The 17,140-nt window shown below is 29.7% G+C and overlaps 1 protein-coding gene across 2 annotated transcripts in view; it reads left to right on the top strand.

Moving 5' to 3' along the window:
• The window catches only part of LOC107440862 (uncharacterized), a 30,438-nt gene that overhangs the window by 3,481 nt on the left and 9,817 nt on the right, over positions 1-17,140 (top strand). For both annotated transcript variants that reach the window (XM_016053926.5, XM_016053925.5), the window contains exon 2: positions 5,112-5,179. In XM_016053926.5, the coding sequence (XP_015909412.1) occupies positions 5,112-5,179 (68 nt within the window). The remainder of the gene's footprint in view (positions 1-5,111; positions 5,180-17,140) is intronic.

The raw sequence follows: 17,140 nt of genomic DNA, 5'->3' as shown, positions 1-17,140 counted from the left end.
CTTAAACATTCTTCACAATTTCAAAATACACAATTGTTTGATTCCTAAATAGTATTTAATAACGAAGATTAAATACCAGTTATTTTAGAATCTAGGGTTTTAAATGGTTTACATCTATTTCGTAAAATATTTGTTTAGTGAAGTAATTTGTAACATTGTTTGAAAATTCTAGGTAAAGAGCGCAAAAAAAGAATGAAGGTCATGAATAACTTTTGCTCTAATGATCGAAATTTTCCTTACTAGAACTGAACAAAACATAATTTATATGTTTGCTATTTATGATGAATAGCAGTATAATAAGCCTATAATATTTTCTCTTGCTATTGTTTAGAAAATTCTCGGTAAAGTGGGGAAAAAAGAAAGAATAAAAAGATTGAATAACTTTTGCTCTAATGATAGAATTCAATCTTATGTTCAAGGACCTAACCTTAAATCTATCAATTAGCACAAAAAAAGCATAGTTTTCCATAGTTCAGAAATCCCAAAGAGATGATCAAGATGGCAAAAACTTATTGAGACGGTCTTGGCCTGTCATAGGCTGTAGTGCCGAAAAAGACGAAAAGAAGAAGAAGAAAGAAGCACAAAAAATTTAAAATAACCTCAGTGGTAGACGGATCATGGGTTAGAGTCCCCGCGTCATCTGACTAACCATGGGAGATTTTCGTGGTTTTCTTCTCCAAGTAACTCAAATAAGAGTTAGTTCGAACAGAAAGTACCATAATTGACCATAAATAGTTCTCCTCGAAGGTGAATTTCTTCCGATACTTGATCTCGGAGTTCCCTTGTCTTCTGGATTGGGTTCAAAATTACAAGGCTACGGAGTTGAATATTGGAAGTCGTTTAACTTAAAAATTGGGTTGGATGTTGAATGCCTGTTAAAAAATAAAATAAAAAAAATAACACAAGGAAAGCTGAAAATTGTTTCACACCTTAAGAGAAAGAAGGGTCCAAGTGTTGCCCTTTTTAAACTTTTTTAGTGTAGATCTGAAATATATATTTATAAAATCTATAAATTTGATAAAAAAAAACTATTGTATTTAAAGTTAAAGTTACATGGGTTGCTTTTCTTCATTTAGATTAAAAAAAATCTAATTAAATGATTTTTTTTCCAATTATAAGGAAATTGTTGTCATTGTTCGATTAATTTAGTTTCGATTCTTTAAAAGTGAGAATAATTATAAATTATCGAAAAATTAACTGAAATACTGCTTTTGAATGAATGAAACTGGGAAATTATAATATTGACCTGATTTATTTTCATCTTTTTTTTAGTTCCAAAATAATCAATGTTCCGCACAACTTTCTGAAAGACATTTGCCTCATTGTATGATTTCTTTCCTCTCTTTTTGAAAGTGTTGTCAGATGCGATTGTTTCATTATTTTAGTTCAGCCTTGTTCTTGAAAGCTTCACATAATTGCGAGGAATAATTTAGTTCCTCTTTCAAGGTCAGCTTCAATAAAAATGCTCATTTATATCTGGTACACCTAAAATTATAATTTAGCACTATAAAGACGTGTTGCAACGTTTTCGAAAAGCGATACATTTTTCCGTAAAATACATTGTCGGTTACTCAAAGTATAGATTTTAATAATTATGTTCATATGAGGTGAAAATTTAAATGATAAGACAAGCTAATTCATGGTATGAATAGCCTCTGCTTAAGTTATTAGAATTTCCAAAAAAAAAAGGGTCACTTCTCCGTTCCATCGTCTGTAAACATCGTATGCAAATATCGTCTGCACATTTAAAACATCGTCTGCACTTCCTATTAGAAAGTGCAGACGATGTTTCAAGTTAGGTTAACAAAACTCATCTTTATTTATAAAATTAATCTTTGTTGCGAATAAATTATATAATGCTGATAAAGATAAAAGATAAATATCTTATTTAACAGAAATACCATTCATTTTATAAATAAAGCATAATTTATAATTCATTCATTTTATATTATAATTTTTTAAACAAATTGAAGATGATGATTAATACGAACTGAAACTTAAATTATGTGAACGAGATTATATATATATATATATATATATATATATATATATATATATATATATATATATATATATATATATATATATATATATATATATATATATATATATATATATATATATATATATATATAAAAGTTCTAAATGTAGATTATGCTCATATTTTGTAATTTGGCAATCTTGTTGCGAAAATATTTTAAATCATTCTTGAAAAATTTCCCGTTCATGTAAGTTCATTTGAATTCGCTACTCGCTTTATAGATTTCGTTTTATATTTTTATCTTTTTTTTTCTTCATATTTTCTGTTTTTACGTGATATTTTTACTTAATGTGTTCTATTTTATTTGTTGTAAATTTTTTGTAAACATCTTTTTTTTGAGTGCTCGCACTATTGTATTGATATATTTTGCCTTGGCTACAAAGGTACAATATTAGAAAGCACTCCTTTTTGCGAATATAATCGTGTGAGCTGATGGGAAGATTATTCCATTGTCCGGATAATTTTTTTTCCCTTCTTCTCGAAATTTTTTTCCGGATTTTTATCACTTTTATTATTATTTTTCTTTATCCCTTTTCTCATTGTTCTGCAATTGTTTCCATGCATTATGAACTTATTTTCTGAGTTCTATTTACTTGCAACTTATGTGCAGTAAATAAAACTTATTATTTTTCTTAATTTTCTATTTTTTTTTCTTTTTGTGCTTTTTGTATTCATTTATTATGCTATATATATATTCTGTCAATATAAACATAAACAGCAGAGCACAAATTATTGTAGTAAAAAAACTATTCATTTCGCGTCAGTTTAAAACTTTTAATTCACGTTATGATTCGTTCGAAACTGGAATATATTTTGATGTTTTTGTTTTAAATTCCAAGTTAAGAGAGAAGAATCCTGAATAGAATCACTGAGTAAAAACAATAAATAAATAGTTCTTCATTTTTCACGGTTGGAGTAACCTACTAGCCGTTACTGGATATAGGCTGGGCAGAAGAAAATGAGGGAAAGCATCTTTTTTTTTCTTGCTGTCGCCAACTCTGAGGCAAACTTAATGACCCGTACTAAGTTAGTACTTTGTTCCATTTACTGTAGAGAAAGAATGCGAAGAGGACCTTTCTATCAGACGATGCCCGGAGACAGAGATTTAAGGGAAATGTGAAAAGTTCGATCGAACAAATATCATTCTAGTTAATTAAATGAATAATACTATGTTGTCAATAATTAGCGTTTATACAGTCCCTGACCAAATTATGAGACGATCTATAATATTCTATGTAAAATTGTAATTATCAGGTGATACTATACAGCTTTATCGTTTTTACGCGACTATTTGCACTTGTTTACGTGAGTGTATCAATTGGTTAACATTGTAATGCAATACGTTAAAACATAAATACAAATAGGAAGTATATAAAAAATCTCTTGAATAAAAACCCATGACATGTATGTTTAAATATAAAAGTATTGTATATAAACTAGCGCAAATCATGTCATTATTAAAAAACTACAGTGCGTCTAATCATTTGGTCTAATTATTATGATATACTAATATAACGCCTGATATAATAAATATTCTATATTTATATAATATGTCGTCTAATTTTTCCAATCGTTAAATGTATATTACATATCGACTCATTTAACCCATTGATACACTAACGTAAACAAGTGCAAACAGTCACGTAAAAACAATAAAGCTGTATAGAGTATCACCTGATAATTAAGATTTTACATAGAATCTTATAGGGCGTCTAAAAATTTGGCCAGAGACTGAAGGTATAGGGTTCCATGTGGCTGACTGATTGATTTCAAAATTAAAAATCTCAGAAAGAAGGGTAGAAAGCATGTTTATTTTGAAAGCTTCAAAATTTTTTAAACAGAAATTTTGAAATTTAATGGCGGAAATTGTCAATAGATGGTGTCAATAGATGCTCCGATTGCTATACTCATTCATATGTTGGATGTGTCGCTGAAATACAACAACAAAATTAAAATTCGTCGAGCTTTTCATAAATGAACTTAACTCTTTTTTTTTTCCTTTTTCTTTTTTGAAATTCCGGTTTGTTAGAAAGTTATTGTAGATTTAATAGCGTTTTCCGCATGTTTTTTTTAAAAACATTTTTTTTTCATTCAATAAGAACTATTTTTAGTTTGTTGTAAAAGTTTATCTCTCGAGATCTTCATTTTATTAGCCCGTGCTTGGCTGGATGTGCCGGAGACTGATGCTAACATTCGAATATAAGTGAAAATATGAAGTGTAAGTTTGAAAGATTAGAAAGAAACTGGTGCCCATCATTTGATTTGGAGATAGGGTGGGCCCTGGGGTGGAATTGAAATGCAACCTTGTTGTGGATTCTGGGTTACTTTACCGTAATTTTGGTGAAATGAGCTAGGAGCTACATTAAACCTTCGGAGCAGATGGCACATCGAAACTCCTTAGGTACTTTATTTTTTATTTTACTATTAGTCTAAACAATCTGTGGTGTTATTAAAGAATAATGTAGTTTAAAAAAGACCTTTTTTGTGAAAAAAAAATTTCATATCATATAAAATTAAAAATTCTGCTTAAAAGTGTTCAAATATTAAGATTCTGCAAATATTTCAAATTTTTACGACTTATTGGAGATCTTAAAAGAGATCTATGATATCAAAATGTTATTTTTGTTTTCATAATTGAAGAATATTATTATTTACAACTATTTTCTCAACAGGGGCAACAAGAAATATAAACGTGAAATTAAAAAAAAATGAACAAAAATGCAGTTAGTTACATATTTGGCAAAATTTTAATCTACAGTTCTATATCTCATACATTCAATCAAGAAACATAAAGTCCGATCATATGACCGACTATTGTGGAAATAGGTATATAGATTAAATGTTGGTATGTTTAGTGTTAAAGTTTTAACTTTCATTACGTTGAATTAATTATTGTCAAAACTGTCGTTTAAAAAGATTACGTTACTTTAAAATACTCGAAAATGAAATGTCTTCTAAAAATTAGGGAAGTTTTAACATTTTCAACCGTTTGCATGCTATTAATACAAACGAATACAATGTTTTATTTAAAAAAGAATTCTAAGTAATTTCTTTGTTTCCAAAATTTTAGGTATCGCAGCATGGTCCTTAACAACTGACTCAACTCGTGATGATCCACAATCCATGCCAATATACCAGGTAAGTACTCATAAAACTAAAAGCTTTTACTTTTTTTTTTAAAAAAAAGAAAGAATATATTTTGGTATTATTATTGCTAGAGGACTTCATTCCCTGCTCGTTGCAGCTCATCACACTTTGTGATTCTTTTGGAATCACTTAGCAAAACTACTGATCCATTGTTAACCAATGTAGTGTATCTACCACTAAAAAAATTTAATTCCAATTCACTAGTATATAAGACATGTTAATTCGATTCTACGGTGGGGTAACCTTTTCATAGATATGAAGGTTGACATTGTCGATAACTGCTATCCCCTCACTGTTATTATTTCATTACACTTTAAAGTGATTTTCACTCATTAGGGATTTCACTCATTGGGATAAGTTTCAATAAAGTTAATTACTTATTGAAGAAGTTGTTGAGAACATGTACACACATTAAGCCGGCTTTGTTATAGTAATTGCTGAAGAAGTTAGAGTTTAATAATGTTTGTAAAAGGCAAAGTTTCGTTCGCACGGATTTATGAAGAAAAAAAAAGAGCTCAACTCATGAAAATCAGTCAAGAAAACAATGAGCTAAATAAACATTTATTACTTGAAAAGTTCCTCAAATGCTGCCAAATTACGTATCAAGATTTTAATATATATATATATATATATATATATATTATAAAATATATATATATATATATATATATTATAAAATATATATATATATATATATATATATATATATATATATATATATATATATATATATATATATATATATATATATATATATATATATATATATATATATATATATATATATATATATATATATATATATATATATATATATATATATATATATATATATATATATATATATTATAATATATATATATATATATTTCTACAGCCTTTTCTGAAAGAATTGAAAATTAATCTAAATATTTACTTCGTAACTAGATTTTTATTTCTATAAAAATGCAAAATTATTTTGAATAAGTGCTTAACATATAACTAACTATTCGACACTATTTAAATTATTGCTTAAGACAACCTTACAAACTGAAAAAATAACTATAGTGTTGCAAATAGATCAATAAATACCCCAGTTTACTGTTTTCGCTTTTCAACTTAAAGCAATTCTAATAGGGTAAATACACCGAAGATTTATTACTATTATTAGTGAATATATCCTTTTCTCGTTTTCTTGATGGCACAGGAAAACTACTCAATAATTACCAAGGGGTAAGTAACAAAAATATATTTAAATAGTTAACATGATTAATACGGTACAATGGTAGACATAACTACTACTACATTACAATGTAGATGTTCTTGCTTTTTTACAAAATCTTAGTTTGCAGTTACGGTAACAATCTAATGATAAACTCCGCCATCTATCGGTGGTTCAATAAATTGTTCCAAAACAACTACAACTTCTACAACTGTGCTACATGAGATAAATATATATGTTACCGGCAAAGTATAAAATTCCGGCATTCTATAGAAAGCCTAGGCATTGTATATAGTGACTAGGCATTGTAGAAAATGACGGATGTTTTTAGGCAAGGTATGAAATATGAGAAGTATTACATACTTTCCTGGGCATTCTATAGAATGACAAATGCCATTTAGGCGAAGTATAAAAAAAAACGTCCTGATGAGGTTATTTTGTAAATAATGTGTGGAATTCTCAAAAATGAAAATGTTATTCGGAAAAAATAATGAGAGTGCCATTGAAAAAAAATTCTTCAAAATGTGTAAAGAAAAAGGAAAGTTTTAACCAAACATAATTTATGCCTTTCTTATTAAGGGAATCAAATTTTTTTATGTAAAAAATAAGAAATTATCCCACTTGTTGCAACATGGCAGGCTTGAATGAAATTTTGAATTACATTTCATTACAATACGAAACGAATCGGGGATGTACTTTATACTTTGCCGATTTCTCATTTGGCATTCTATAGAATGTATAGGAAATGTGCGATATATAAATTGCTTCCTACATTGCCGGCTAGTTTTAGGCATTCTATTGAATGCCAGATTTCAAACTTTGCCGGTAACATATACATGGATAATCACTTTGAAATAAACACCACAAATTTTATGCATGATATCAAAGCATAAAAATAAGATTTAGCAGATTAATTGATCAGTTTCACATCGGTTATTTTCTTTGTTAGTATAAGCACTTTCGATTCATTTTAACACTTAAGGGTTCGGAAAATTTTCCTGTTCACTTCTCAATTGATATAATTAGAATAATTAATTACGCTGACAATTAATTGTAGGGGAGAGTGGGGTCAATTGTAACATTTTTTACTTAACTATTTTTAACTAACAAAAAATCCTATATATTATTAGTATTAATTGACAGACGAGAAAAGTAGACTATCCTCTACTAGAAAAAATAAATAAATACCTTATTTTAAGTGTTATTATATTAGTTATTAACAATTTTCGACAGTCGTGCACTTGTTACAATTGTCCCCACTTACGGGGTCAATTGTAACAGTTCATAAATTCAACTAAAACATAGTTAATTATACATATTATCATAGTTGTGATATATTTTTTTTATTGATCAAAATAGTAGTGATATTTTAGGAGTAAAAATAATAATGAGCAGAGACCTAAAGGGTTAAACTTTTAACTTTAAGGGGTCAAGAATTTTAATTTATGCTGTGAAAGATGACAAATAAAATAATGCACATGCAACATAATATAAATGATATAGGAAACTATTGGTGGTTCTTAAAGAGTTAAGTAATGGTTTGTAAATATAAGATTATTTATTTTCAGCTGTTACAATTGTTCCTTTACTTATTGTTACAATCTTCCCCAAGACGCCATTTCAGCTTCATTTGTTAAAAACAATGCTAGTTAATTAACAAAACCAATCTTTTTCTTTTTTGAAATGTTAATTAAGGTGTCAACTTACATATTCGGTTAATAATTTTTATTTGTTTAAACAAAATTAATTTGTTACAATGTAATATTCTAATATCAAAAAAAGTACTTACGTAGCGTGAAAATATCTTTTGTGATGTAACTCTTTCAAAAGTACATAAAAATGGTTGCCAGAAGGGGTGTACATGTAGATTTATTAAATACACCTTGTGCGCCACCTAGGAACCAAATCTAGAACCCGACACTCGAAATTTTTGCTCTGTTACAATCGTACCCTGTTACAATTGACCCCACTCTCCCCTAGTCATTAAATTCCTTCGAAATCTGACAACGATACAGCCCTAATACTGACTCAATAAGTGACAGTGCCACACCGCTTTTATGGCGGCCTTACGGGCTAATAGTTCCAGAACGAAATACTCATAAAAAGAAATTAACGCCCAAACAGTGACATATATTTCAGAAAAATGGACAAAAATGAAAATTTTTTTTTTAACTGTTTAATTTTGTTCTTTATACTATTATAAAAGTTAGAAAATGGCTTTTTTAAGACAAAAATTAAATTTCAAATGCAATAACTACTGTAGTTGTAATTTTTACATACGCATAAAATAGTAATGGATTTCACACACACACATATTCAGTTGGAGCAAATGAAACAAAACATCAAAGCTAAATATACTATAACTAGTACAATATAATATAAAAACACAACAATATGATCCTCAATACATAAATTTTACAAATCTTTTACAGTATGGTATATCCCAAGACCCCCACCCACATTTCCCTCCTAATCAGTGAAGTCCTAATCAGTAAAAAACTAGGATCACTTATGCCATCTATTAGGAAAATAGCGAATTAAGTATACTTAAGTCGAAACGAACTCAGCTCGGGCTTCACAAAATAGAAACGTTAATTTTTCTCTTGTCCGAAATCAGTTCGGGCATCACAGATACTGCACGTAGTAGTTGCCTGAACTGGATTCGGGCGATACTGGCAAGGTGTTAATCGGCCTTAATTCTTTACAGCTTTTCTTTCGATTCGTCCATTGAGATCCCTTTTTTTTCGTATTACTGCTATCCTCCTTCCCTTGCGGAAAAAAATCTGCTGAAAAAAAATGCTTATTCAGAGAAAGCATGTTTTTGTTGCATTAGACATCGTTAGCATAAATTAATTAGAATTGATTAACTCGAACTATTCATACTGCAAAAAAGTACGTGAGATTTCAATTACCAGAAAATTAGTTAGTACATTCCCTGGTCAAATTAATACACGCACTCTAAGATTCTATGTAAAATCTTAATTATCAGGTGATACTCTATACAGCTGTATTGTTTTTGCGCGACTGAAACCGGTTTGCACTTGTTTACATTCGTATATCAATGGGTTAACATTGTAATGCGATACGTTAAAAATGAATACAAATGGGAAGTATATAAGAAGTCTCTTACATAAAAACCCATTACATGTATGTTTAAACATAAAAGTATTGCATATAACCTCGTGCAACACATGTCATTATTAAAACACTACAGTGCGTCTATTAATTTGGTCTAATTTTTATAATATACTAATATAATGATTGATATAATATTCTATATTTATATAATATATATCGTCTTACTCAGTGTTCCCCAACCTTTTTATCACTGCGGACCTGTCAACGTTTGATAATTTTACCGCGGCCGTAGGAGGGGGTGGGGACGTTGATTGTTTATATTTCAGATTATTTTGATTTATTAATTTTAATTTAATTGTATTTAAACATGCCTTCAAAATAAAATACAGTTGCACCAAAAAATAAATATGAAGTGATTTTACATTTTAATTTACTAGAACAATAAATTAATGGGAACCTTGAGCTTGTTTCTTTGCAATGAGATGGTTTCATCTGGGAGTAATCGCTTTAAAACGTTAAAAAATTTATGTCACTACCTTCGGGAGCCCTTTTTTTTTAAATAAATAAAATAATGGAACACAGATACTTTTAATTTTTGGTACAAACCTAGGAATTTAAATTCAGTTTCAATGAAATGTGCGGCCCGGTACCATTTGATCCACGGTCCGGTACCGGTCCGTGGACCGGGGATTGGGGAACACTGGTCTAACTTATCCAATCGTTGAATTTATATTACATATTATCCCAATTGATTCCCCAACATAAACAATTGTGAACCGGTTTCAGTCGCGTAGAAACAATAAGGCTGTATAGTATATACTGATAATAAAGATTTTACATGGAAACTTAAAGTGCATCTAATAATCAGGACAGGAACTGTATTATGTGCAGTTTTTCATTTAACGCATTTTGCATAGAAAAAATGTCGACATTTAAAAAACGAATGCCATGTACAAATACATTCTCGAATTTTGTAACAGTGGCTTACACCAATTCCTCCCAGAAGGCCTTTGCATGTATCACTCTAATAATCCGAGAGAACGAACATAAACTGTGAAGTGGGGGTTAATAAGAAAGAATTTTCACAATTTTCTGACTATTAAACTGTTCAGTGTGGGTGTGAAACTGTATTGTGAAATGGTTGTGACGAAATTAAGAAGGATCTCACAACTTTTTGACTACTTATCTAGCCAATGAAGGATTTATTGTGGGCTTTGCGAATGCTTCTAGGAGATGTTTGTTAAGGTCATTCAGGGACAAACATTCAATGTGCATTTTAGGGATGCCGTTTCTATTTAGAAATTTATTTAAAATAATTTATTATTTTGAAAATGTTGTTAATTTATTGATTTAAAAATTGATTTGTCCGGCAGTGGGTTGATCGTTAAGTGGTTACGGTTCCCAGTAGATCACCGAAGTCAAGCATCACTGACTGCGATCAGTAAACGGGTGGGTGACCACTTTGATCAGCCGGCGTAGGGACCGAGGGTGTGCCGTATGGGTCCTCGTTAAACAGTTCTGCCGTAAAGTGTTCGACTTCGCGCGCAGGTCGTCGGGCTACAGAAGCGGGGGTGCCATCTCCTCTGCAGAGGAACAAAATTGTGATGGCATGTCTTCGGATCATCCTCCGGAATGTATCCCAGACCTATGCAATAACCCATTGTGCAGTTCCAGTGCGACGTAAATGAACTACAAAAACAACAACAAGAAATTGATTTATTAATCTTTAATTTAAATACACTACTAATAAAAACAGAATAATTCGGTCAAATAGTTTCAATTTCCTCTACTTTTTATTTAAAAAAGTAAACAAAAAATAGTATAAAAGTTGTATAGTTTAAAATGTTGGTATAATTGCTGTATCGAGCCACTGCTTAACAAAATGATACTTTTCTGTCGAGGAAAATATGTCAGTTTTTGTTTTGCTCTTAAGAATCGGTTAATAATTGTTTTCATCAGAAAATCTGCGAGTTAAAACAATTTTTAAAAAAGTAATCTTAATTTATTTCCTCTTCTGTAAACAAACTTCCGCGTTTTCAATCATACTTAAGAGGAAGTAAAGCAAAATGGTTGATGAAAGAAAAAAACTTTTTTGTCCAAACCTACACCGTGCGTATAGTGTTACGTGCGTAATCGTTCAATACAGTACGGCCGAAATTGGTAAAAAATATCTCAAGCTTTTTTATCAAAATTATATTTTTTCAAATAAATAATGAATAAAGATGCTTTGGAATAAGATCCAAAGTGGACTCTGGTCAAATTATTAGACACACTATAAGATTCTATATAAAATCTCAATTAACAGGTGATACCATACAGATTTTTTTTTTTTTTTTGAGCTATGGGAACAGGTTTGCATTTGTTTAATTTCGTGTACTAATTGGTTAACATTGTAATGCAATTTCTTTAAAACTAAATGCAAGTAGAAAGTATATAAAAAATCTCCTGAATAAAATCCCATTACATGTATGTTTAAATATAAAAGTATTGCCTATAAACTCTTGCAAAACATGTCATTATTAAAACTCTTTAGTGCATCTAATCATTTGGTGTAATTATTATAATATACTAATATAATACCTGATATAATAAATATTCCACATTTATATAATATATCGTCAAATGTATCCAATCGTCGAATTTATATTATATATCGGCTGATTTAACCCATTGATAGACTAACGTAAGCAAGTGCAAACAGTCACATAAAAACAATAAAGCTGTATAGAGTATCACCTGGTAATTAAGATTGTATGTAGAATCTTAGAGTGCGTCTAATATTTTGTCTAGAGACTGTTATTATTAAAAAAATTTTTTTATTTGAAGGCAGTTTTTGTTCGTGTCAGCCTGCATTGTCACCAGTCAACCATTAATAAATCCTTCTGAAAGCTTGAGCTTTAAAAAAAAAACGTAAAACGAATCATATTGTAAGAAATTAGTATGGCAGGAAATTTTCCTTTCAGGGTAATAAACTATCCTTCAATTCATTACTTGTTATGACAAATATAAAAAAATATATTATTTTGCGATGTTTGTAGATACGAAAATCAAACGTATCGCTCTCACGAAGTACACACAAGTTTAATTTCGTGATTAAACAATACAAAACGTTTTTTTTAAAATTTTGCATATATTTTTTGAAAAAAATTTTTTTTTAATTAAATTTTTAAAAAAAATCAAAGAAAGCATAGTTACATTTCTTTTAAGAAATATGGTACACTCACTACTATCATGTGACCACTTTACCATAGACTCCATCATCATAAACCGTATTCTTTTTTTTCTAATAGTCTATATATAGTGTAATAGTCTTATGCAGAGTCAATTCAAAGAAATATTATGTTTCATAGGAAATGTAAGTATAAAAAATAAATTAAATTAATTTTTATTACCAACGATTGCATTTAAGCAATAAAGTGTAGAAGTTGTACCTTATTTACATCCCTCTGTTTGAACAGTTACTTTGCAAACTTTAAAAAAAAAAAAATTCTGAAACTCGATTTTTGGAGAATTTTCCGATCACCTTCATTCAAACTTTAAATTTTGCCATTCGAAACTACATTCACTAAAATGACGTAAAAATTTTTGACTATTGCTAAATAAAATAATAAATATTATTATTTTTTAAATATTATTTCTCGGCTGGAATTGTCTGAGAACGAACGAATTTTTTGAGTAAGTGCAAAATATTTTCGATGGGCTTAAAATGTTCTACAGATATCGGGAAAAACGCAAAAAGTAAGATTAATATTTAGGGTTTTAACCTTCGATTGCTTTTCTGATCCAACTATTGGGGCTATATTTTTCATATTGTGGCTATAGTTAGTTCACCAGAAGTTGTCACTAGGCTCCACCTCCTCGGACGAAGAGTTTATTTCAGCGCGGGAGTAAACGTCTCCGAGCTTGAAATTGAAACAACCCTTAATGAGCGCCAAATGCAAACAGTGAATTCTTTTTCAGTCACTTACTTCGCTTTATCATCTTCGATCTTACCTTTCGTCAGTCTAGCTAATTAAATATGTTGTAGCAAAATGTTTCAAAAAGGACAAACTATTCCCTCAAAAGAGAGAAATATCATTAAATTTATAAAGTATTTAATGTTAAAAAAATGCCCATAAAGATTCCGAAATAAATATTTTTGTCATACGATCACCAGATAGCAACTTTGTTCAAGATTGTTCATATCCTTCTCCCAAAAATAGCGAAATAGTATAGTCAGATACCACGAGATGACGACGGAGCCAAGTGCAAACTCTTGGTGAACGAGCTACACTTTCTATATTTTGAGGGTCAGAAATACGTTGAAAAAAGGTATGTTTATACAAGAGTACGTTTTTATGCCTGATTAAGTAACTTAAAATATCGTCAACACTAATCAATTAGCATATTTGAGGTCACCTTTCCGAATCATTAGGAATGAAGTTCCGATCCAGATCAAAGATTATTCAGAATAGTCCGTTTTTTTAGCCCATTAACATGGGTCTTAGTTTGAATTTCATGGCGTCCTCGATTTTCAACTACAATAATTAAGAGTAATAGTAAACAGTGCGCATGTGTGGCTATGGCGATCGCTGCTGTTTGATACTATTTTTAGAATTATTTTTTTTTTTTCACTTTTAATTTTGTTGTGCATCAAGTTGGTGAATTTATTTTTGAGGTATGGGACCAGAGATATTTCATAAATACTTCTAGAGTTGTGAATAAAAGAGAATTTCATCATTTGAACGATATTTTTGTTTCTATTGTTTTAATTAAAAATCAGAAATTCTAACCTACAGTTCAAACTGGATCGTTTTCATTGCTAATTCAGGTGAATATCACACATGTAGAGGGTCGAAACCTGATTGACACGGCTCCAAAAGCTGGAATTGAAGCAAGAAAAAAAGGATGCCAAGGCCTAAACTTACCGAGGCTGAAAAAGCCGAAGCCTAAGAGCGTAGACGGGAATACCTTAAGCGTTACACACAAATGGAAAAACGTATGGATTCCGTTCGCAAACGCAAGCAATGAAGCCCGTCCCTCACAAAAGTGGTTGAGAGAATTGAACCTTACCAAAGAGTGAATGGTGGCTCTCCGAATCCCTTTCATGCAAATACGAGAACTGGGTGTTGATCACCAGTTAGGGATAAAAGGATCCATTGTCTACGTACCCAATAACTTGCTCAAGACTGTCTTCCACGCACTATAAATGATTCATTCACTATTCATTTAAAATTGAAAAAAATAAAATATAGCTTTCAAATCATATTTCATGTATGAATTTATAAATCCGAAACGGGTGTATGATGCAGCTTACAATCTCCATCCAAAACCATTGTACCTATCCGAAAATGTTAGTAATGATCTCGATTGGCTGTTCAATGTCTATTCAGTCATTAGAAGAATTAGCACAGAATGTGTCTGATCTGCATTTAAATATGTCTGCGAAATTGTGTACCGATCAGATCTGGATTAACAGTTAAAGATGTTCAAGATGAAAAAATAAATGAAGCTTCTTTACAAAAATAAAATAAATAAATAAGATAACAAAATGGGCAACCTGTGATTGCCGCAAGGCGATCAAAATTTTTTCATTTTGTAGTGAATCATATTTTTTCTATATTGTCACCGTTGATTCACGAAGTAGATTTCTGTCAATTCTTCATTTAGATACCTGTCTCTTAAATTTTAAAACTGATTTAGTGAATTTTAATAACATAAAAAATTTAAAAATAAAATTCAGATTCAGTTTGAGTTTCTGACCACTAATCATTGAGAATATGGCATTTATGTTAAGATGTTTCTGTGCTGCTTTTTTTTTTATGTAGCTGTAAGAGAAATGGTAAACGGTAAACTTTCAAACTCCCGGAAAAACCTGAAGTTCATAACATTAATTGAATTTGTATACATTGTAATCTGCTAAAAACGGAAGTAACTATTTAAATAAAACAACAAATTGCCGGAAAACTTGTCTAAGGTGGAAAATTCTTTCTGATTTTGTAATTAATATTTTGTTTTGATATTAAAGTTCTTTATTTTTTTATTTTGCGTTTTGTACATTTCTGCATTGTCATGCTTTATTATATATTTGTTGAATCTTGTAGAATGGTGGTATCCTCTCAAAATTTTATGCTATAAAAAAAAAAAAAAAAAAAAAAAGAAAAATCAAATCATGTACAAAAACAAAATTTTTCCTTTGGGACAGTAAACAGCCGAAGATTTAAAACAATCGTTTTCAAAAGTAAACATTTAGCTTCAGGTTAGTGCAAAATGTTCGGATAATAAAGTGCTAATAATCAGCTAATAATCTGTCAACAAATGAGTGAGGAAAATGTGTAGTCAACGATGCGAGAAAAAGGAACAGTTTTTTTTTCGAACAAATTGAAAATGACGAACCTTTTTTTTGTAAGTTCTTGAAAGTGAATGACGCGAAAGGGAAATTTATCGCAGTCCGTGACTGTTAAAGCAAAGTGACAACGCTTCTTTTTTTTCTTTAAAAAAGAATGTTTAGAAAAATGAACGCATATGAAACGCTTTGACCACAATTAATCGAATGAGTGAGTTTTTCAATTCATTGTTTATTTATTCAATTAAATATAGCGTGGACTCAACCTAAAACAATTGTGTTAGTTAATGAGCCGTTATTTTTAAAAATGGAATTAGTCCATTTTATCACATACCACCGAGATATTTATGGGTTGGCGTTTAAATGAATTAAAAAAAATATTTTTGCAAAGGATATTATTAAAACAGCCTTCCTAGTGTCGGGGTCTACGACTGCAAATGTTCAACTCAGTAGTCTCGTAATTTTGAACGCAATCTAGAAGGCGTGAGAACTCCTGGATCAAGTATTTGACAAAATCAGTTTTCGTGAAAAAAAAACGCGCATTTGCATTACATGGAGAGGAAAACCACGAATACCCCAACAGTTAGTCTGACAACAAGAGAACTCTAACCCATGATCTGTCAACCGCTGAAGATACTTTACGTCAACACTGTGGTCGGTGCAAGCCGTACGCGGAATTCGTATCGACCAGCCATCACTGGGATTCGAAAACGGTTCACCTCATTAGAAGGCGAACGCTCTATCCCCTTGAGCCTTTACGGCTCTCTGCAAAGGATTATAATAATTATCAGTTGGGTTATCATTAGATATCTATCTATCTAGATCTATATCATCATTATATATATATATATATAATAAATAAATAAATACAAGAAAACACGAAGAAAGTTAAGTAAAACAATAAGTTTCATTTATTGCGCTTAAGCTGCAAGTAAACAGAAACCATTAGATAAGTTCAAAAAGAAGAATAAAACAAAGAAAAATTAAAGACATATGAAAAAAGGGATCAGAAAGCACTCTGTTTTACGGATATAATCGTGTGGGCTGATGAAAAGATTATACCTCTTTTTTTTCCGGTTTTCTTTCCGGTTTTTTAAATAAAATTTCATCCCCCTTTTTTTTTTTTAAAAAAAAACTGTTGTTTGTTATTTTTTTACTTATTATTTCCCCCTTTTTTCATATATATATATATATATATATATATATATATGAAATATATATATATATATATATATATATATATATATATATATATGAAATATATATATATATATATATATATTTCATATATATATATATATATATATATATATATATATATGAAATATATATATATATATATATATAT

This window comes from Parasteatoda tepidariorum, chromosome 10 (assembly GCF_982258835.1).
Source record: "Parasteatoda tepidariorum strain Cologne lab strain chromosome 10, Ptep-v5.0, whole genome shotgun sequence".
NCBI lineage: Eukaryota > Metazoa > Arthropoda > Arachnida > Araneae > Theridiidae > Parasteatoda > Parasteatoda tepidariorum.
Note: the sequence above shows the minus strand (reverse complement) of the source record. Positions and strands in the feature narration are given on the sequence as shown.